This window comes from Amblyraja radiata, chromosome 12 (genome assembly GCF_010909765.2).
Source record: "Amblyraja radiata isolate CabotCenter1 chromosome 12, sAmbRad1.1.pri, whole genome shotgun sequence".
NCBI lineage: Eukaryota > Metazoa > Chordata > Chondrichthyes > Rajiformes > Rajidae > Amblyraja > Amblyraja radiata.
This window is the reverse complement of record NC_045967.1, coordinates 37,360,438-37,383,796: the sequence shown is the minus strand read 5'-3', so window position 1 is coordinate 37,383,796 and position 23,359 is coordinate 37,360,438. Positions and strand designations below refer to the sequence as shown.

Here is a 23,359-nt window from a genome sequence, read left to right as displayed (position 1 = left end):
AGTGTGGAGGACTGTATTCCTACGAAAACCATCCGTGTTTCCTAACCAGAAGCCTTAGATGAACCAGGAGATCCGCATTCTTCTGAAGACCAGATTTTGGGCATTTCGGTCTGGTGACGCAGAGGTCTATAAGAAGTCCAGATACGACCTTGACAAGGCCATCAAAAAGGTCAAAAGGGACTTCCACTCAAAGCTGGAGTATGAGGCGGTTGTTCGGCAACTGTGGCAGGGTTTGAATGCCATCATCTCCTACAAGGCAAAATCAGGAAGCAACTCAAGCGACAGCGAAGCATCACTCCTTTTTTTTCTCTTTTTTTTTTAAATTTATTTTTTAAAATATAAATGTATTCAATTATTAAAAAATAATATTACACTACAATAAAACAAGCCAGAACCCACCACCATAATACAATACAAACATGTAATAAACTACTATACACCTATGATACAATCCTTATTGAGGATACATTCAACACCCTGCGGAGCCCAGCGGTCCCGGAACTCCCTCAGGGTGTCCGCAGACAGGGCGTATTCCCTTTCTAATCCCACCCGGGCACGGACATAACCCCGGAAAAGGGGCAGGCAGCTGGCTCGGGTAGAGCCCTCCACCGTCTGGCGCCGTGACTCGCAGATGGCCAGCTTGGCCAGGCCCAGGAGCAACCCAACCAGGACATCTTCAGCCCTACCCTCTCCCCTACGCACAGGGTGTCCAAAGATGAGGATGGTGGGTGAAAAATGCAGCCAGAAGGCAAGGAGCAGCCCCTTTAGATATTCAAACAGTGGCTGCAGCCTCACGCACTCCATGTACACGTGGTACACAGACTCTTCCAGCCCGCAAAAGTGGCAGGCGGCTGGCGAGTCTGTGAACCGCGAGAGAAACAGGTTGCAGGGAACACCTCGGTGCAATACCCTCCACCCCAGGTCCCCAATGTAGAGGGGGAGAATCCCTGCGTAGAGGGACCCCCACCGGGGGCCCCCCAAGCATCACTCCTTTGATAGGGAGAACACTGATGTGCCTTCCCGAGCCCCCATATGCTCTGATAGTATTATAGTCACAGTCACAGAGGCCGACGTCAGAAGATCCTTCAGGGGGGTGAACCCTCGGAAAGCACCTGGACCTGATGGTATACCCGGTCGATTTCTCAAAACCTGTGCAAACCTACTGGCTGGAGTGTTTGCGGACATTTTCAACCTCTCATTATTGAGGTCTGAGGTTCCCACCTGCTTTAAGAGGGCATCAATAATACTGGTGCCCAAGAAGAGTAAGGTAACGTGCCTCACCGACTATCGACCAGTGGCACTAACGTCCATGGTTATGGTGCATATCAACTCCTACCTCAACAAGAGCCTCGACCCACTACAATTTGCCTACCGTCACAACAGGTCAAGGGAGGATACGACCTCACCGGCTCTCCACTCCGCACTGGACCACTTGGACAATAAAAACTCTTACGTCAGGCTGTTTATAGACTACAGCTCGGTGTTCAATACTGTCATCCCCTCCAAGCTGGTTACCAACCCACCATCCTCATCTTTAGACACCCTGTGCGTAGGGGAGAGGGTAGGCCGAGGATGTCCTGGGCCTTGGCAACTGGCCATCATGGCGCCAAGTGGAAGAGGGCTCTGCCTGAGCAAGCTGCCTGCCCCTTTTCTGGGGTTACTTCCATGCCTGGGTGGTGTGAGAGAGGGACTACGCGCTGTCCACGGGCGCACTGGGGGATTTCCGGAACCGCTGGGCACCGTGGAGGCCTCCTTGACAAGGAGTGTAAGATAGTTGTATAATAGTTTATTTAGTATATTTGTTTGTCGTATTGTTTTATTGTATTATAAATATATATATATTTTTTTTTATTTAAAAAAAAAGAAGCTGGTTACTGGGTCTTTGCGCATCCCTCTGCAATTGGATCCTCGACTTCCTCATCCATAGACCACAGTCTGTTCGAATTGGCAGAAATATTTCTTCCTCATTATCAATCAGTACAGGAGCACCTCAAGGCTGCGTGCTCAGCCCCCTGCTCTACACACTCTATACTCATGACTGTAGCTGGACACAGTGCGAACTCCATCTTCAAGTTCGCCGACGACACCACCATTGTTAGATGAATTACAGATAGTGATGAGTCAGAGTATAGAAGTGAGGTCGACCGATTGACCAAATGGTGCCAGCACAACAACCTGGCTCTCAATATCAGTAAAAACAAAGAACTGATTGGGGACTTTGGAAGAGGAAAGATGAGGACCCACAATCCTGTTTATATCAACGGGACGATGGTGAACAGGGACAAAAACTTCAAATTCCTGGGCATGCATATTTCCGAAGATCTTTCCTGGACTCAGCACACTGATGCAATTATAAATAAAGCACATCAACGTCTCTACTTCCTGAGAAGATTACGGAGATTTGGGATGTCAGAGAGGATTCTCTTGAACTTCTACAGGTGTACAGTAGAGAGCACATTGACTGGTTGTATCATGGCCTGGTTCGGCAACTTGAACTCTCGGGAGCGGAAAAGACTGCAAAAAGTTGTGAACACTGCCCATCGCCAGCTCTGACCTCCCCATCATTGAAGGGATTTATCGGAGTCGCTGCCTCAAAAAGCTGCCAGCATCATCAAAGAGCCACACCATCCTGGCCACATATTTCACCCCTGTCATCGGGAAGAAGGTACAGGAGCCTGAAAACTGTAACAACATTTTTTTTCTCTCGTTTAACATATTGTTTACAGTGTACTATGTTTACATATTCTATTGTGCTGCAGCAAGTAAGAATTTCATTGTTCTATCTGGGACATGACAATAAAACACACTTGACTCTTGACTGTTTTCCTTGGTTTGGTATCTGGAATTAGAAGCATAATCACATTAAGGAATTATCCATTTAGAACTGAGGTTAAATAAATGTCTTTGTTCAATAAGTTGCAAATATTTCACACCTAGATTAAAACAATATTCAATATTTAATTAATTTTATTTAACATTGTATTAAAATATGTTTGGGTATTAAATAAATCGAGGGTTAAAGAGGACAGTGTGTGGAGTGATGTTAAATAAACCATAATATTATTGAATGGTCCAGCAAACCGAGTGATCCATTCATGCTTCTGTTCTGTTCTTAAAGCACAAGGAGAGGAGGAGAACGTGTTTATGACTATTTCTGAATGAATCCTGCCATTCCAGAAATTAGATTAGATAATTCAGACTACAATTTCACTTATTTGATAAGTAGCTTGGAAAGTAGTTCAAGTTGTTCCGAGGAATGCCATTGTTGGTCGTTCTCAAAGTTTTTAGTGTTTGGTGTCATTTAAAGTAGTCCATCTGCACCTGGTTCCAGTCCAAAGTTGAAAATTTGATTTAATCACCATTCTTTGCATTCCGGTGCCTCTCCTGCACCACACTCTCATTATGTCGCTGCCCCCCATGATTAACAAGATCTTACCCTCCATCCCCCACTTCTTCCAACTTCCACCTGCTTTAGAATCCCCTGGGCATCCCCGTTTTCCTCAGTCCACTTTATAAACTTGGTCTATTTTTGTTCATGTGTTACATAGCATGCTAAGGAAAATGCACAATGAACATTAAGTCGTGCCAAGGCTTGAGCTCAAATTGTGACTGAATTTCGCAATTTTCCCATGACAGAACTTTCAACACTGAAGACTTCAAGGCCGCTATTCTCTCATGTCCATCCCTTCTGTATTTTGTAGGCCCCCCTCAGTCATGACTGACCATGGGTGATGCATCCTAGTTGTTGGCTGCTTGCTCCAAACCTCGGCTGGAGCATAGCTTCTGTATGGAAGCATTAATAAAGAACATTTCAGAGAAAGAAAAGGGAAATAATAATTCTTCCAGATTTCTCAGCCAATGGAGATAGGTTGGGCTTGCCAATTTTGCATGCTTTCTAATTTTGATTGTTTCCTTAGATCAGTTCCTTTCTGATGCTCAGCTAGAATATTTGAATAAGATACAACACCTGTGCCATCAGAGATATCTTTCAAATTCATGGTCGAGGTGGTGCCCTGGGGAAGTGGATTGTCCCCCGATTTCACTGGGATGAGTAGCTTTTCCAGTATACTTTGGAGCTTTACAGTCAGGTTGCCATCCAGGCGATGGAAACCACAGTCAAATCATCTTTTATTTCCAGTAATGTCATTTTTTCATATCTGCCATCTGTAGGGCTATTTAAAAAAAATACTATTGGCAAAATATGGTGGACAATTAAGAAACACAGTTGTGGTTAATATGAGTTTTGTTTTGAACTTGGGGGAGGGGGGGGGGAGTTGGAAGTGTTTGTGGCAGGAGTCTACACATTGTTCACTTTTGTTCATGTATAACAAAGAGGATTTAAGAAGTACTTTTAATAAAGAAGGTTATAAAAATACTTCAGAAAAGTAGCATCCCATAACAATTAGGTTCTTCCTAAGGAGTTCCTATAGAACACCAATACGCTTCTAGGTCCTCCTCCTATACAGAACACTTAAGAACCATTTCCCTTGGATATGGTATCCAATTGCATTCAATGATTGTTTGGATGTCACATACTTAAAATGTTTTGCACATGCATGGCCAATGAACAGCAATTAAACGGAAGTTATCTTACCTGTCCATTTACTGAATCCTTTTGCAGGTGAGTCCCCATGTAAGATTTTAACTTGCTTCCCAACACCACTCCTTTGCTATTGTCTTGCCTTTGTGCTTCTCGCCTTGCTTGAATGAATCAACAGTCTTTTCCTCCACAGTTCTATTGAGATCAAGACAAATTAATAGAAGATGCAAATTAATATAGATGTGTGATGTGATATGTTTTTGACCGAAAATAGAAATAAAAATAATAGTAAAACTAGGAGAAGGATAAATATGTTTACAAATACACAGGACTAGATGTTAAAAGTCTAAAGTGCCAAATATCAATTTACTCCAGATGGTGATGGGAGCTTTCTGCACTCACCTATGCTCCTCCGATGTTGAGAAAGGCTAGGCAGACACGTCATAGGGGTTATCAAGTGGGCACCTACTTTCATCGACGTTTCGCTGATTGAACCCACAACGTCTCCAGTAGGCTCAGCGGTGCATTCTGGCGTCCCAGAACCACCCCCCAATTTAAATGTGGAAAAAAAGCAACCAGGCTTGTGAAATAATTTATTTCCGGATGAGGCAAGTGTTGGTGAAAATGACAACAAAGATGATAAACAAATTAATTTTATAAAACATTTTCAATTCCCTCCGGGTATTTTGAATTTCGCATTAGATTCATTTATGGTTTGCAGTTATTCTTTTTCCCATTCCATAACTTGTTTGTTGATGCATCATAATGGGCCATCCTAAGGCCACCCTTTAGCCTCCTGGTCTCAAGAGAAAATATCCTGGTCCATTCACTTTGCAGGTTGTGTTTATTACTGTATAAAGATCTGAATACACTGATATTGTAAAGATATTACAGAAAAAGGAACATGCAACTTAGATTTACCAGGATGATAAGTATAAGAGGCCACATGTGTGAGTGAGGACATGAAATGTTAGAACATTCTCTGATGGAAAGGGAATGCTAAGAGGCGATTTTAATAGAACATCTTAAAGGGGTTTTGCCAGAGTGAATAAGAGAATACACTTTCTTGTTGTTACAGTGAGAATCATTTGTTTAAAATTGTCTTGAGAGGACAAATATCTGCAGATAACATTTTGGTTTCTTGCTCTGTTCATAAGCATTGGTAACTAATTTATATGATCAATGTTTGCCAGCCATTAAAGCAGATCAGGAAGGGCAGTGATGCAGAGGACAAGATTTAGAGATGCATTTGAGTGAGATCAATGGAATTAGCTGTTTTTTTCTTTTTAAGTATTTTGAAGAAAACCAGTCCTGTCTTAAATCACTTAATTGTATTTATGCCTATGTTTGCAGGGATCAATACTGTCAAACAAGCCAGTTTTGTTTTGTTAGAAAGTGAAAAGACTGCAAGGGGTTCAATAATGTTGACTTAAGAGTGAATACCTGCAGGCAAATGCATCATTGATAGTAGCAACAATAGAGATTGTGTCTTCACCTTGGTGTGGCATCAGAAATGCTCTTGCTCTTGGATTACCTATGAGCAAAGTCACAGGGGATCTGCTCGTAATAATGAATCATTCTTTTTAATAGGAGATCTTCACTCACAGATGCAGAATCCAGGAAAAGTGCTCCACAGCTTGTAGGGACGGAAGATACTTATATTAACAACCACACTGAAGTAAGCGAGATTATCAGCTGATTCCAAACACAGTGGAAGGCTTTTATTCTTTTTGGCCTTGATTTGATTCTAAATCTGAGAGGTGGGAGTGTACTTTTATTATTGTATGAGAAAATAGCCTATGGGACTGATCTTTATTCTTTAATCTGGATATAACATTGCTAAATATTTATTTCATTCAATACTTTAGTAAAACTACAAAAAGCTTATATCCAATTGTTCAGAAATCCTGATTAAAAAAGAAATGCTGGAGGAACTCATTGCATCAGGCAGTATCTGGAGGGAACTGGGAGAGATGATGTTTTGGGTCAGAGTCCTTCTTCAGACTGATTGGGTAGAGGAGAGAAATCTGGAAAAGAGAACGGGGAAAGGACAGAGCTTGTTAAGTGATAGGTGGGGAGGGGGATGGATATGATAGGTGGATGGGAGGAGCAAGTGACAGAAGCTGGAGTGACAAAAGGGTTTTAGATCAGGAAAGAGGAGGGAGGGTGAAATCGAAAGCCATATAGAGATGGAAGAGGACAGGCGATTCGGAAGAGGAGATAAAAGTGAAATGTGAGACTCAAGGAAGAGAGATGAGCTTACAAAAGAGGGCATAGTACCAGAGTGACAGGGATAGTGGGAGGAATGTGTGCATGGTTAGGAAATCCTTTTGGTCCACCCTCTGGCTCAATCATTAATAGTAGTAATGTATCAATCCAGTCTGCCATTTTCAAAGCTGCTAAACTTGCAACTAATTTCTATGTGTTGTTTATTTTACGCCATGTCTTTCTTTATTCACTGAAAAACCTCAGAGCTCTCCTTCAACTCAATGTGTTCTGCTTTCCGTTCATTCCTTCCATGTATCTTTATATTCATTCCACCTTTCAGTCTGCTCCAGCACTCCAAGCCATTTCCATCTTCTTCTCTCTCCTCATTCCTCTTCAGGTTACCTGTTTTTATTCTTCCATACTCATCCTTTGATCGGTTATTTTGCCTTTTAGCGGTCTGAATAATGTTCTTGGCCCTGTTTCCTTGAGTTCATATCGACATGGGTGGCAAAACAAAATTAATAGGAATCTAGCAGTCTACATCTCAATTCAAAATCAGATGTAAAGGAAGGCAGAGCAGCATCATAGGGCCACCAAACTAGGGTTTTGTTTCACAGGACAAGAGTGTGCAGACCTTCCCTGGGTTGTGGACTTATGGACACCAATATATATGAACAAGCTTCCATAATATTATTAAATTCTAAATTCTGATGTATGCAAGTTCATTCATGGTTTTAAATGGCTAGTTTTCTCTCACTCCACTATCAGCAATTGTTCTTATTGATTTTATGCACTTTTGATGCCATTCATTACAAGACTTTGGAGGTATGGTTAGCATATTGAGTGATTTTGTGCATTTTCTGACATGGACAAAATCAACTAATAGGCATCTGTAAAAATGGAATCCTGGTGATGGTCTATTGATGTTGCAATCTTACAAGCCATATAACGTATAAGTCATGAATGGTTACCTGATGGTTGATAGAATAAAGAAAATAATGGGGAAAACCTGAAAGTTGAAGAAAACTAGCCATCTTGATGGAGAATCCACTGAGAATGGAACAAATAGTACATTTTCTTTGGAGACTATTTATACGTGGATTAAAAAGCAATTGGATTGAAATGCAAATTTCATGGGTAATACTTTCCAGAATTAGTTCCAGTATCAGAAGAGATTTAAAGCATAGAGTACATAGAGTTGATGTGTATCAGGGAAGATGGTGCAGAACTACGAATTTCAGATGCCTAATGCATCAGGAGAAATTATCTGGCAGAAGGAAGATCTATAGGCAGAATAGATCACCAATATTTGGTTTCACTTTATCAATTGAGGTACTAAACGGCTGAATTGGAGAAAATTTAAATTTGTAAGCAAAATTAGTGAGGAGGTAAAATAGGGAATGGTGGGATATGGATCCTGTACAGGCAGATGAGATTAGTTTATCATGTTCGATACAGATCTTGTGGGTTATAGAGCCTGTTCCTGTGCTGTACTGTTCGATGAGGAAGGTGGGATAGGATTTGATGGAGATTGGCGGGGCTATTAGTCTGTAGGGAAAGATAAGACCGTTTAAATAATGAGTTCTGATGAAGAGTATAGAGATATTTTTATGCATACAAGAGAAATGTTAAAGCCTTAATGGAAAAAGAATGGGGTAATGCTGCAGTGTTTTTAATGAGGTTTTAGAAATAAAATCAGGGAACTTAGTTACTATCCGGCATTCATTTGCTGTATTAAACCATATCCATTCTTTTAACTTGGATTGGAATATTCAAGCATTCTCCTTGCCACCTTTCTTATCCATCATCATCCATTACTTGGAGTTCAATCATTTCATGGTAATTATTTCCTTTCTTGAATCAACTCTCATTTACCCATCACCTCTGACTATCACCTTTATTCTCATTGATTTTTATGTCCCGGGGTCTGGAAATGGATCTGGACTGGACCATGAATTTATAATTCCTCTAATTCCTGTTTGGTCTTGTGTAGGAAGGAACTGCAGATGTCCACCTCTTATGGTCTTACTCCTTCCTAATGTCCTTAAGCCTGTCAATCCAACTCAGTTGTCTACACTCTTCCAATTCTGGTCTCTTTTGTATTTTCATTCTTCATCATCCCATTGTTGACAGCTGTGCCTTCACTTACCCAGCTTAAATTCTGGAATTTCCTTTTCGTCTTCCATCAACTATGATTGCACATTTTGCTAGTATTCAGTGACAAGTTTTGATCTCGCTTGCATAAATTACTCTGGGACAGTTTATACTATATTAATGGAAGATCTAAATGTCATACATTTTTTTTAAAAGCATTTCATATGCTAATTGCATGTCCACCCTTGATTTGAAAAATGCCTCTCGCAGTTGTGTTTGTTTTGCAATATGTTTCTCTATAAATGTTCCTTTTTTAGATTCTAACTGAGTTGCAAAATATGATTTTAGAGAATATCTCTCACTTACAAACACATGCGCACAGAAATAAGTTATTTATCAAATTTAATTTACCTTTCCAAAAGTGAATGGCCTATATAATGGAGATTAATGATTTATTATATTCTGCCTCAAAGGAATATTGTTAAAAATCTTTTCTTCAGCTTCATTTAGTAGCCTGGTGGGTATGTGCATGAGCAGTATAGCAATAAATCATACATACTAGGAGGTCTTGTTCTCACTGAAACTATAGTTGTAGCCATCCAGTCAGGATTAGATTTGGTTTGAGTGTGCTACCTTATAAAGATATTATCGGAGATGTTCTCATTCTTTAGGGAACGAGCGTTCCTCTCTTCCATTATAGATGAGGCTCTCACTAGGGTCTCCTCGCTATCCCGCAGTCCGCTCTTGCTCCCCCTTCCCCCATTCGTAACAAGGACAGAGTCCCCCCCTTGTCCTCACCTTCCACCTCCGTCAGTCATCGAGTACAACATATAATCCTCCGACATTTTCACCACCTCTATAACGGGATCCCACTGCTAGCCACATCTTCCCATCTCCACCCCTTTCCGCAGAGACTGTCCCCTCCACAACTCCCTGGTCAACTCGCCCCTTCACATCCAAACCACCCCCTTCACAGGTACTTTCCCCTGCAACCGCAGGAGATGCAACACCTGTCCCTATACCTCCCCCCTCGACTCTGTGAAGGACCCCGACAGCCTTTTCAGGTCCACGCACCTCGTCCAGCCTCTTCTATATCCCCTGTTCCAGAGACCAAGTACAACTCGGCAATCATTTCGCTGAACACCTCCGCTCAGTCCGCCTAAACCTACCTGATCTCCCTGTTGCTCAACGCTTTAACCCCCCTTGCATTCCCACACTGACCTTTCTGTCCTGGGCCTCCTCCATTATCAATGAGGCCCCACGCAAGTTGGAGGAACAGCACCTCATTTATTTTGGGTAGCTTACACCCCAGCAGTAGGAACATGAACCTCTAAATTCAAGTAGCCCATGCTTTCTCTCTCTCTCTATCTCCTGTCCCTTCCCAGTTCTCCGACCAGTGTTACTGTCTCCGACTACATTTTTACTCTGTACCGCACACTCCCATGAAATCAGTCTGAAGAAGGGTCTCAACCCGAAATATCACTCATTCCTTCTCTCCAGAGATGCTGCCTGTCCCGCTGAGTTATTCCAGTATTTTGTGTCTATTTTCAATTTAAACCAGTATCTGCAGTTCTTTTGTAGTTATTAACCTAGTGGATTGAAGTATTTTGTAATTATGACACCGGATTAGCAACACAAAGATTATGAGTTCAAATCACATCTTGGCAAATTTCAAACTGGTTTCAATAAGTATGTTAATTTGTGAACTCTCAGCTGAAAAATATAAGTACAGTGACTGCTGGAAACCAAATAGTTGAGTAGTATTCTGCAGGGAAAAGAAGTTGACATTCCTATTCAGAGTCATCTCCACCAGAACCCATTTCCGCATTGGTTGTAACTGTGCCTGGATGAAAGAACAGTAAAAATGGCTGCTACATCTCATCTTCCTGGCGACAGTGTTGGAATCTGATCTGCAGGGTTGAGTAGGGAACTGGGCAGCCACTATTAGTTGGAAGGTTACTCCTTTATATTGGGCTTCATTGATAACCTAATGATGCAGGTGACGTTTGAGACTTGTGTGGAGAAGTCATTGTGGCTTTCCTACTATTCCATTTTCAGACATGGGTCCAGAATAAAGATGTAGTCCCAGAAATTCCTCTGGCCATACTATGAAACCTTGAACCTCCTTTTGTAGAGAGTTTTCTCCTCCCTCTTTGACTGTGAAGCTTTCCAGACCCCATTCTTTGTATCTTATTTCTGAAGACTTTCTTAATCATACCATTTTAAATATCTTACATCTTTCTATTATCTACCTGTAATCTGCCAAGTTCAAGTAGAAAATTGAGTTCATATGGTGAGTTCTGGAGTTAAAATCTTCCTGGGTCTCTCATGGGAATTAATACAAATACTTTAATATCCTCTGAAGTAACTTGCCAAGCAAATATTGTTATGTTCAAACCACTCTCACATTTTAAAGGTATTTATGAAAATACAGTAAATCTGGGAGTGACGGCAGAATTGCAACCAAAGAATTTCATTTTAAGCCTACAAAACAGACTCAAAGATGAGAAATAGACTCCTGGGATGGTATTCAATGTGTTTTGAAATATATGTAAACTCATGCACTTAGAAATAATTGGTGCTCTTAGGTGGAAAATAGGTCTTAAAAAGCACAGACAAATAGTTTATGAATCTCAGTGAGACAATTTTTACCTCCGAGTTTAAACCCATTCTTGATTACATCATGAATTAAAGCATAAATTTGAAAAACAGTGGTAATATAAGGAAGTGTTAGTTTTTAATGAATAAATAGTCTTATTGAAATTTCTCTTGATTGCCATATCTTTTAGGTGGTGACTGAACGAATGAGCAATGGTGTCCAACAAGTCGAGGGGCTTGAAAGTAACTTGTTGCAGGAGGAACTACAAAATTGCAAGGATAATGATCCTGAAAGATCTGTTCCAAAAGAAGAGGAGGTCGCCCTCATGACCACTTCAGATGCCCAATTAAAGACTGACAAAGTTACCAATGTGGAAAGTAAATTGGTACACGGGGAAATGCCAGAAAATGGAGATAAGAAAATGAAAAATGTGGAGATTGTGGGTATGAATCGGAAAGCACAACAACCTCAGTCAAAAACCGCTTGCACTCAGGATAATGCTGGGGAACCAGAAAAGACAGTGAAAGAAAAATTGACTCCTGGGAATGAAGCTTCATACAAAGGGATTCCATGGATTGATCCACAATTAGACAGTGCTACATCAGGGGTTCACCACCCTTTTAATGCACTGAGTTCATTAAACGTATACAAACCTTGTTTATCAGCATCTCAGAATATACACAAAGTGGGTCAACCTTATTTTTCACCAGTGTTTAATCAGGGTCCACATTTGATGTACTTACCAGCACCAAGCTTAAGCCATCCTCATGTTGCACTTTCCCTTTCAACAACTTTAGGTGTTACAGGAGTGCAGACTGTATCACCATTATCACAATGTAAAGGTGTCAGCCCAAATATACCACCTGATCGGCATTCATATTCTCATCCATTGACTTCCGGCAGACCTTTGACTTCAGAACCTAAAGCCAAACATGCTGCTGATTATTCTCATTCCCTTCTTGTGAGAACAAAAACCCATTCGGAACCACCTCAGAAGCAGCAGTTTTTAATTTCTCCATCTCATGCTTCATCACCATCTCCCCACATTTATTTCAATTTGGGCAGTGAATTATCTTTGTCACGGAAGAATTCAAACAACCAGTTACCTAAAATTGCTGCCCGCAGTCCTACTCGTCAACCTTCACTTGGGCTAGAAAGCTCACAACCTCCATTCATGGTATTCAGATCTCCACCTCAACTTGAGAAGCAGATATATCCAGAAGGATCCCATGATCTGCCTCTTGATTTGTCAGCAAAATCAAGTTGTTATGGCATAGGGGTTAAGCAGAATTCTTTACCCGAGCTGAGGAAAACACCACCCATGCCTGTGTTAACTCCTGTGAAAGGGGATAGGTCATTTTCTGTATTGCACTCTAAAAGTGATGGCGTTTCCCCACGAATACCTCAAAGTGGCTACAATACCAGCAGTATTAAAGGAAGCTTTGGATTAACACCTCCGCTTCTGGTTTTTCCTGATACTATAAGAAATGGGGCTACTCTGCAAAAGAAACCGGTTGCATCTTTAACATTTCAGCCATCAAATCCCGCTGTGTCATGGGTAAAAGGTTCCAGTGGTTCAGTGAACCGAAATCCACGGACATTTGTCGGAGTGGCTAATGCTATACCTGCATCTATGTTACAGATTGTTAATGGAGATCTCAAGAGTGCTGCTAAGCAAGAACCAATTTCTATTGTTTACCAAGGAGACAGCCAGTTGGCACTTCCCAATGGCAACAAAAATGGGGAGCCCAAAAATGATGCACATGAAGATCATGTTGTAAAAGAAAGTAATAATCATTCACACAGCTGTTTTGTATCTTCCTCTGGTGAAGTAGCAGCATATCCTCCTCCATTCCTCATTGGAAGCAACATTCCCATTCACCACCTAACACTAGATAGGGATAAAACTTCATTTCATCATTCACCATTATTAACAAATGGCAACTGTTCAGCACCACAACTGTCACTAACTCAAGGAATTCCTTATGGCGTATCATCTTCCAGAGGAGAATATACTTTGTTCCAAAGCCCACATCATTTAGGAGCTGTATGGACCCCTCATAAAATCCATGTGAAAAAGACGAAGGAAGACCAGCAACAGACAACGGGGACACCATTGTCCAACTTGGAGTCTATAGTTCATAACACGACTTTGGAGCTGTTTGCAGTTGAAAATAAAAAGGAGAGTCCTAAATCATTCAGTCCAAATGCAATAAGTAAGGAAGGGATTCCTTCCAAAGATTTGAACCAACCAGCCTCCAAATATATAAATATAGTTGACTTAAGTCATTTATCATCTGAAAACCAAAATAAAAGTGGTCAGAAAGATCAACAGAATACAGTTTCCACAATCAAGATGGACAAAATGGCTAAACCTAATAAAGGAGTTGCCAGAGAAAATTGTAAGAATTCAACAAGTGGTGTGGGTGATGATGAAAAAGTTCATAATAAAGAACTAGAAGTTCAAGGAATAATTACGTCTTTGCTGTTGAGCAAACAGCCTTTCACTAATCAGAGCCATAATCATAAAGATCTTCCTGTTGCAGATTTACAAAGTGACAGGAATTTAGAGGTAGTGGCCATACAGGAGTTAGCAAATGGAAGTACAACATCCTCCAAATTGTCTACAGATGCAGATTTATCAATGACTAAAGGTATGTGTAATGAAAAAGAACGTTGTACTGCTGGACCAGTCAAACGTACTGTTACCAAAGAAAAGGATGGTTCAGTGATGAATCCAGTTTCTAAATGCAAAGGCCCTAATTCAATTAGGTGCAATGCAAACCCATCTAGCTGTGTGGGAGAGAAGTTCAAATGCACTAAGAAGGAAGATATTGTGAGTTCCAACAGGTTAAATCGAGAAGAGCAGACCATTCAGGTAATTTTAATCTTTTTTCCCTTACATTAGGATCAATTTTCTTTCAACTTAACTACAACATTGTTCAATAAGCAACGTAAATAAAAACTGTGATGCAGCTTTTTTTCCCAGTATAATTTTTCTGATCATTGACATATATGTCCACGTCAAAATGATTAGTTTATTTTAAAGTAATCAAAAATAATTAATTTTGGAATAAAATTTGTAATATGTGTATCTACAGCTGTTTATTAGATAGTAAGTTATTTTCAGATATGTAGAATAACTTGAAAATCAACAAAACAATAGACAATGCTAGTGTGCAGTAAATTAACGCCTTACCTATAAATCCAAAGTTAAACAATAGTTAAAATCTTTATCCGTTTACCCTGACTTTTGACAGTGAAATGCTGCAGTAGTACAATATATGATCCTGTGTTATTGGAATTTAGGTAAAACTTAAATACAGTGTCAATTTAAATTGAATTATGTGAACGTGTTTTGAAACATAATTTGTCTGACAGAGTATTTTGAGATGAAAAATAGAAATATGAGACAGCGGTGATTGTGTAGTACTGTATCATACAAAACACATGTTTATAAAATAATGTTAATTGCAATATTTTAAAGTGTTGATCAGGGGATTAATAAGCCTTTGACAACATTGATCATAATAACATGAAATAAGATTAAAGTTATGTTTAGGATAATCTTAATTTGCTTTATAAAATGAGATTACAATCAAAGTCGGGTAGTGAGGTTTAATATGCCAACTTTACATCTAAAATATATTAATAATCGATTGTTCTATTTCATTCCTATTCACTATGATAATAGTTCATTTGCAGAAAAGGTATTTGCTATTTACTAGATCGTATGATTCAGTTTGGAAATTTTACTGGCCAGATCAACAGACGTGCTGCCACTTGCTTTTCATGTTGTTAGATGGGCAATTGGATCTAGACACCTGCATGCTTGTTTTCTGCATAACCTGCTTCAATCTACCTGGGCTTCCACCATAATACTGAGCTAGCTCTCAGTGGAACCTCCTCACCCTTGAATCAATGGAAAATATGCTTCTGACAGCCTCATTAGAAACCTGGGAATGGTTGGCTTTCTCTCTTTGTAAGATCCTAGATTAGACAAGGGTTTCTGTCCAAGAGACATTCTGCAAACTGAAGGAGGATGGGAAGGGCTTCCAGCCCAGTAACTCTTAAGAATTTTTTAATTGACGATTCATGACCTATGATATCAGCCTTAAATGAGTGCTTACCATCATCATAGCTTCACAACCTCCAAATATAGTAGAACCTTATGCTGCTGGCAAGACTGGGGTAAATACTTGCAGACTGTCAAAGCTGTTTCAGGCAGAACTGGTCAGATGGATAGATACATCCTGAACTGCTCATCAAACAACAGTGAGTTAATCTCAGTTCAGTGATTGCATATGGGCATTGGCTAGAAGAGTTTACTCCGTCTGGTGTACAACCAGTGCATGGCTGGCCATTTATTTGAAGATTTATCCCAATCTTGTAATTTTCATTTTGTGAAAAGACAATTTTTCCACACGGGGTTGTAGGAAATAGTTAATAACATTGTTCCTGTAACTAATTACCATCCTATGATTAATCCAACTTGCATATTTCTACTAAGGACCATGTGGATATTATGGAAATGCAGAGTTAAAATAGAGGATCATCCATAAAATAGAGGATCACCCACAGCAAAGCTCATTTTTAAATTTTGTTTTATTTTTTCTGTTCTTGATCAAGTGTGTTAGAAAACTGTTTACATAAGTAAGGAAAACGAGGCTTGATGGTGCAGATGTTTCTCATCCAAACTAGGAAAACTTCACCTTCTACAGTTGTAAAGGTCCTTCTCTAACTGATTTATCAGTTTCCTTCACCCAGCTTTCTTATATATAACTGCTCAGATAGGCCATTCATTTTTTAAGCCATGTAATGTCTGCTACAAAAAGTGGATATAATAGTGTGCTGGGGTCTGAAAATGTGTTGGATAATTTTTGGAGTTTGCCGTGTTGTAGCTATGGTAAGAATCCTTGATACAGACACCTGGGTGAAAGGGAATGTATTTAATTTTCCAATCATAACAGTATTGAACATAGATATGGTGATTAAGTATAATGGACGGTAATCAAGACCTGGACTAATGATTAAGTGATACAAATTAAAAGAAAACATGGGTTCTGGGGAATTTAAATTCAGGCCGTTAAATAATCTGGATTTAAAAAAATAAATACTCCTGACAAATTTCTGCTGAATGATGTCTAAATTGGCAGAGTCATTTCATAGGCTAATTAATCAACAGCCTGACATTTTCATACTCACAGAATCAAATATTTTGGCCAAGTTGCCATACTGCTCAACGAGCATTCCTGGCTATGGCTTTGCCCCACTGGCAGAACAGATCCACCAGAAATGGAAACGGAGTTGCCCTGTGCATACTTTGGATTGATTCTGGACCTCATCAACTCACGGCATCAGGTTATCCATGGGCAAGTGAACTCCCGCTGACTGCTACCATCAACATCCTTTTTTAGCCAATTAGCTCCTGGATTTGACTAATCACTCCTTCACGATACTTAACAAAACAAAAACTGTTAAACTAACAACAACCGCCATCTTTTCGGAGTAGGGTGCTTCAAGCAAACACAATTAATGATAGGTGGGTAAGTCCTGATGGGACTGCAGGACTTCCAGTAAGTTTTGGGTGAGCCAACAGTAGGGCAGAAACTCTGTTAATAAATTTCCCATTATTCCCATTATCAGCCTGGAGAAGGATCACGACCCGAAACGTCACCCATTCCTTCTCTGCAGAGAAGCTGCCTGTCCCGCTGAGTTACTCCAGCATTTTGTGTCTACCTTCCCATTATTAGATATGTTAATGCACAATGCTACTGGTATGAGTGACTACTGCACTGCCTTTCTGCAGACAAAGTTCACTTGCTAACATGTGATTACCTTTAATTCTATTGTGTAACATTACATTGGAGCAACATAAGATCAATTCTGATTGGATCATTCAGCTCAAAACTAGAGTCATAACACTTTATGAACATCATAAATAGCAAGAGAATTGCACTTCCTAATCTGCAATGTTGTGTCCTGACATGTACTTCTCTTTATTATTAAGCCAAAGGTCAACCCTGGATCAGGGAGTAGTGCAGAAGAGCATGCATGTATTACAGAATGAAATTAGTGATGCTGCAATACAGGAGTGTGTCAGTGTTAAATTACATGAGCATCATGTAATAGGCCGGGAGTTATGATTCTGCAGCTAGTGGATCAGAGTAAAACTTGGCAGTCATGCTGCAAGACTGTAGCTTGCTGGAGTTCTGGACAGTGAGGAAAGCAGCAAGATATAGATCAACTAGAAATAGGTACCAAAATGGCAGATGCAGTTTAATCCGAGCAAGTGTGAGATATATAGCATTTTGGAAGGTTAAATGTAAGGGGAAGATTTACGGTTGATGGCAAGACCCTTAACAGCATTGATGTCGAGAGGGATCTTGAGATCCAGGTCCACAGCTTCCTGTAAGTGGCAACACAAATAGATAGAGTGGTAAAGAAGACGTATCGTATGCTTGTCTTCATTGATTGGGCATTGAGCATAAGAGTCAGGAAGTCATGATGCAGCACCATAAGGCTTTGGTTAGGCAGCATTGGGAATATTTTGTACAGTTCTGGTCACCCCATTACAGGAAGGATGTGGAGATTTTGGAGAGGATGCAGAAGCGGTTTACCAGAATGATGCATGAATTAGAAGGTATTAGTTACAAGGAGTGGGGGGTATCGTAAATTATTTTCACTGGGATGTGCCTGGAACATGCCACCAGGTGTAGTGGTGGAAGCAATTATGATAATTAAGAGGCTTTTCAGATAGGCACATGGATACGGAGAGATGGATTATGCGCAGGCAGATGAGATTAACTTATGTTGGCAGGTCGATCAAAATGCTGGAGTAACTCAGCGGGTCGGGCAGCACCTCTGGAGAGAAGGAACGGGTGACATTTCGGGTCGAGACCCTTCTTCAGACCCAAGACGTCTCCCATTCCTTCTCTCAAGAGATGCTGCCTGTCACACTGAGTTACTCCAGCATTTTGTGTCTACCTTCGATTTAAACCAGCATCTGCAGTTCTTTCCGACACAACTTATTTTGGCATCTCGTTCGGCACGGGCATTTTAGGCTGAAGGGCCTGTTCCTTTGCTGCACTGTTCTATTAGAAAACAGATTTTTTGTATGCATATGAAATTTCACATTTAACTAAAATGTTTTAAAAAGGAACCAATTAATATTTAAACATAAACATCCGTTGCTCTAGAACAGTTTAAGCAAAATAATACAATTTATTACACAGTTGCTAATTTGAATCCAAGTCATTTCCTTACATGTTAGTTTTACTGTCATGCCATTATGTTGCATTACTACTGTGGGTGTCTCTTTACTGTTGGAAACCTGCCCATTCCTGTTAGAGGGGAAACTGTCATCTATGCTATATGTCACTGATGACCTCTTGCCCAAAATGGCCAATTGCTGTGTATTACCAGAAATGTCTGTTGAGTAGAATAGGTAGCTATGAGTACAGGAAAATGCATTGCCTGAGAGCCTGTGGTGGCAGGAGAAATCCTTGGGAAGATCAGAATTTTTAAACTGGACAATACGATAAGACTGACAAATGTTTGAGTTGACACCATGTTGTGATTCACTGTAGCCCCACTCACATTCCAATTACAATAGCCTCCAAATGCATGCCCTCTGCAAAGATCACCTGCAGGTCTGTTTCTTGTTGGCTGCAGTGAGACATCTCTGTTGCTGCAGAACAGAAATGTGTTCACCCACAAGCATGTTTAATTGCTACAAGATTACACTTAAAGGACCTATGATCAGTGGCATGAACACTTTGAATGGCGTTAAACGTAAATATAATGGGAAGAAAAACCTGATCCATTGCCTAACCATCACAATGGTTTACAGAAAAGTGTTTATCATCTCCATTGTAGATATTACGTTGCTTTAGGTCCGCACGACCTCTTGCACTTCACTTCTGCACATCTTGCACATTTTTTCTGACAGACCAACTATGCCCGTGAGACCAACTTCTAGCATGGAAGTTGGGAGTTTTTGTTGCAGTTATATAAGATGTTGGTAAGGCCACATTTGGAGTGTTGTGTTCAGTTTTGGTCACCATGTTATAGGAAAGATGTTGTTAAGCTAGAAAGAGTACAGTAAAGATTCACAAGGTTGTTGCCAGGACTCGAGGGCTAGAGCTACAGGAAGAAATTGAGCAGGCTTGGACTTTATTCCTTGGAGCGCAGGAGGATGAGAGGTGATATTATAGAGGTGTACAAAATCATGAGAGGAATAAATCGCGTAAGCGCACAGAGTCTTTTGCCCAGAGGAGTGGAATCGAGAACCAGAGGACATAGGTTTAATTTGGGGGGAAAGATTTCAAGAGAACATGAAGGGTAACTTTTTTATACAAAGGGGGATGGGTGTATGGAACAAACTGCCAGAGGAAGTAGTTGAGGCAGGTACTATCGCAACATTTAAGGAACATTTAGACAGGTACAAGGATAGGATAGGTTTAGAGGGATATGGGACAAAAGCAGGCATGGGACTAGTGTAGATAGGGCATGTTGGTTGGAATGGGCAAGTTGGGCCTAAGGGCCAATGGCGTATGGCTCTATGTCCCCCATTTGCCATTCTCTGATTACTGTATTTCCCAGCAATGAAGACGCTATTTCTTACCCAAAAATAAGGCACGAAAATTTACCTGCGTCTTGGAAGCCGAAGGTTAGGTTGTTAACCAAGAAAGATAGACTTGGCTATCCCTCAGTACAGCAACATCAAGAATTATGTTGCTGTACTGAGGGATAGCAAGCCTATCCCTCATTGTTGGCAGCTGATGGGAAGCAGCTGTAAAGTGGGAAGCGGCTGTAAAAGGACAGCGCCGCTGGGGGGGAAGAGTTCCTTTCACAGCGTGTGGGGATCTGGCCCGGGTCAGCACGACCTGGGCTGCACAAATTGGCTGGGCCACCAGGGGTAAAGTTGCGGGGAGGGCAGGAGCGTTGAGAAGGAGGGGGTCGGGGATCATGCCAGCAACTCACTCGCCGCGGCACACCGGGCGCGGAGCCACCGCATTGTGGCCGTGGAGGGAAGTAGCTCGGGTGGCTGAAAGCGGCCGCCGGGATCGGACAGCGGAACCGGCCCCCACCTCAGCGCCTTCTGCCGGCACAGGCCAACCGGTGGAGGTGGTGGTTGGCGAGTAGCTACTTGGCGGAAGGCTGGCTGCTCCGTCCTGGGCTTGCTCTCTCTCTCGCAGACGATATAGCCAACCCCTGGACTAAACCAAACACTTGATCCTGTCCCACCATCCTTTTTTCAAAATTTAGCAACTTAAATTGGGGGTGCGCCTTCGACGCAGGTGTGTCTTCATTGCCGGGAAATACGGTACTTCTTTCTTGTTATCTTCATTTGATTCCAACAGGAGAGTATTGTGTAAATTGACCTGACAGGCCAGGATAACTGATTTTCTCTCCCACCTGTCTGACTGCAGCCTACTTGAAAATACCGCTCTACGATAGGTTTTGCTCATGTCGTGTTGGTAATTAGTTATGCTGCCCTTTCACTTCCACATCAGCTAATGGCTCATCATTTTCAGACTCTCCCTCCTCCCTCTAGATCTCCAGAGTTGGTAGTCAAGTGACGTTTCTCCCAGATTCTGCAGTGACAGGAACACATGGCTGTTTTGATATTCTTTTTATGGAATGCATTAAGCATGCACAGAGAATCTTTTATACAGGGCAGGGGTCGGCCACCTTGTTCTGCATAGGAGCCTGGACCCATGTCTGTGAGCGGATGGCGGGCCACATCTATCGCCATAGTTAATAAATAATTTATGATAAAAATCGCAACAAAAATGTAACAAAAAGACAATTACCCTTGCGACAAACTACAACTAAAGTGCAACGCTGGGGCCGGAGCGGAATTCCTCACTGACCCCGCTGATGCTTCGCTTTCCTCCAGCCCGCCCGCCGCTGGGCTCCCGAGGATACCGTTCTAGCACCACCTCGCCGAAGCTGCTCTCAGCCCGCTTGAGTTTCACGCATGCCGCGGCACCAGGGTGGGGGGCGCTTTCACTCCGGGTGGTCAGGAGGATGGAAGAGGGGGTGGGAGGGAGAGAGTGAGTCGACAGGTGTTGTGATATGGAATTGGCTGTGTGTGTATGAAAACTACTCTCGGATGAGTGTTGTGTGTGTTTTGTGTTATGTCTGCCCGGCTTACGGGCCGGATGATTGCGGGATACGGGCCGGATCCGACCCGTGGGCCGTAGGTTGCCGACTCCGGATATAGGAAATTTCCAAATGGGAGGAATTGATGTGGAAAAAGCATAAGATATTTGCATTTCATGGAGATTAGAAGCCTGGTCTGCAGACCGAATTTCAAGGGGGTCTCGTCAGTAAATATCAAGAAAGAAAGAGTATCACTGTCTTGCCTACCGTGAGTGTGAAGGATGGGGCAGGGTGTCAGTAAGTATTATGATAGGAGGAGTGTCAGGGAATGGAAGGGATCAAGATCTGGAGTATGAGTGGTCATAATGTGCAGCCTTATGTAGTTATGTCAGTAACCAGTGTTGAGTATAGGGTCTTGCCTTCACATTCCTGAGGAGGTCCTTTCCTCCACTGCTCCACATTTCTTGGGGTAATGATGTTGGAAATAGGCTATACTGTCATCTCCTGGTAGGCACTTCAGGTTCTAGATAATCTTTCTCCTATTGTTATCTTCTCCATGAGAAGTCCATGAAGTTTGGATTCTCGCGCTCCACTCCTGTATTCTATGCAAAAGTATTTCAGATAGATGTCACAGCCAGAAAGGCAAGTGTGAACAGCTGCACAAAATTCTAATGGGAGTCTATTATGCCATTTTCCAAATAATGAAAATGGTTGGGGGAAAATAACGCCTGCATTGTTGAAGAGGATTGCAACTTATGATTGAAAATTGCAATCCCTTGATAACTTTCATTTTAGTGTTAAGGCAAAGTGCTGCTTGGTCTTAGTGCTCCAATTTGCAACATCTGATTATTTTTTTTAACTATTTGTTTTTTACTCATGATTAATAAACTCTAAATATAGTCATTAATCGCGATGAATTTGACATTATTATTTTGAGAAATTAAAGAATGGTTGAGAAATCAGAGAAAAAGAGGTGGCAGGATGTTTTGCTGATCCACTCTGCTGCTGAGCCACTCAGCTAAGAGTCATTGCTTCAGTGGGCATACAATCCATTTCACGAAATGCATAGATATTATAGTAAATGGACATTTGATTAATTCAATAATTGCAGTCATAGAAATAATAGTAAATAAAGAGAGGAAACAGTAACCTCCACTGTTTTTTATGTTCTTATTTGTTAAATTATTATTTTGCTTTTATGTGACATGAGTTGGAAGTATGGGTGTGCTTATATAATCTTGAAGACCATTGAGTTAAAGATACCTATGACATCAGTTGAATGTAAATTGCAGGGAAGCAAAAGACGGTCAAGCAGTCTCGAAGTGAGCCAGATAGAAAGTGAAGAAAATGTCTGTTCATGTGATGGACACGATGGGGCAAGAAGAAGCAGACGGCTGAAAACACCAAAGACTGAATCCCCTTCCAGTACAGAAGTGCAAGATAAAGGTCAAACTGGTATGTAATGTCACTATTTGTATTCCCTTTTGTGTAATGAACTGAGCCAAGCATAGGGGAGGTCCTTACTTTAATCATGAATCTCAAAATTTGTTTGCCTGGCTACAATAGCATCTCCATTGAGATCCCAGTTTATATATTATTGGGGTTCACTTAATATCTAAATTTAGAAAAGGGTCCACCAGGTTAAGGTGGATGCCTCTGCCAGTTATTTAGAAGAGCAGGTTAATTCACGATCCTGGAAGTTTTTGTTAAGTAAATAAGTTCTGTATCAGCTAAGTTTATAAATTCTCCCATGGAGTGCTAGAAATTTTTAAATAAACTTTGATGAAGAAAATCGTGATATATTTAGC

At 41.1% G+C, this 23,359-nt stretch overlaps 1 protein-coding gene across 5 annotated transcripts in view; it reads left to right on the top strand.

Moving 5' to 3' along the window:
* Positions 1 to 23,359, top strand: part of bcorl1 (BCL6 corepressor like 1) — a 193,224-nt gene that overhangs the window by 129,103 nt on the left and 40,762 nt on the right. For 4 of the 5 annotated variants that reach the window (XM_033030542.1, XM_033030543.1, XM_033030541.1 and 1 more), the window contains 3 exons: positions 6,131 to 6,218; positions 11,632 to 14,319; positions 22,844 to 23,006. In XM_033030542.1, the coding sequence (XP_032886433.1) occupies positions 6,131 to 6,218; positions 11,632 to 14,319; positions 22,844 to 23,006 (2,939 nt within the window). The remainder of the gene's footprint in view (positions 1 to 6,130; positions 6,219 to 11,631; positions 14,320 to 22,843; positions 23,007 to 23,359) is intronic. The other variant, XM_033030545.1, reaches the window with a different exon arrangement.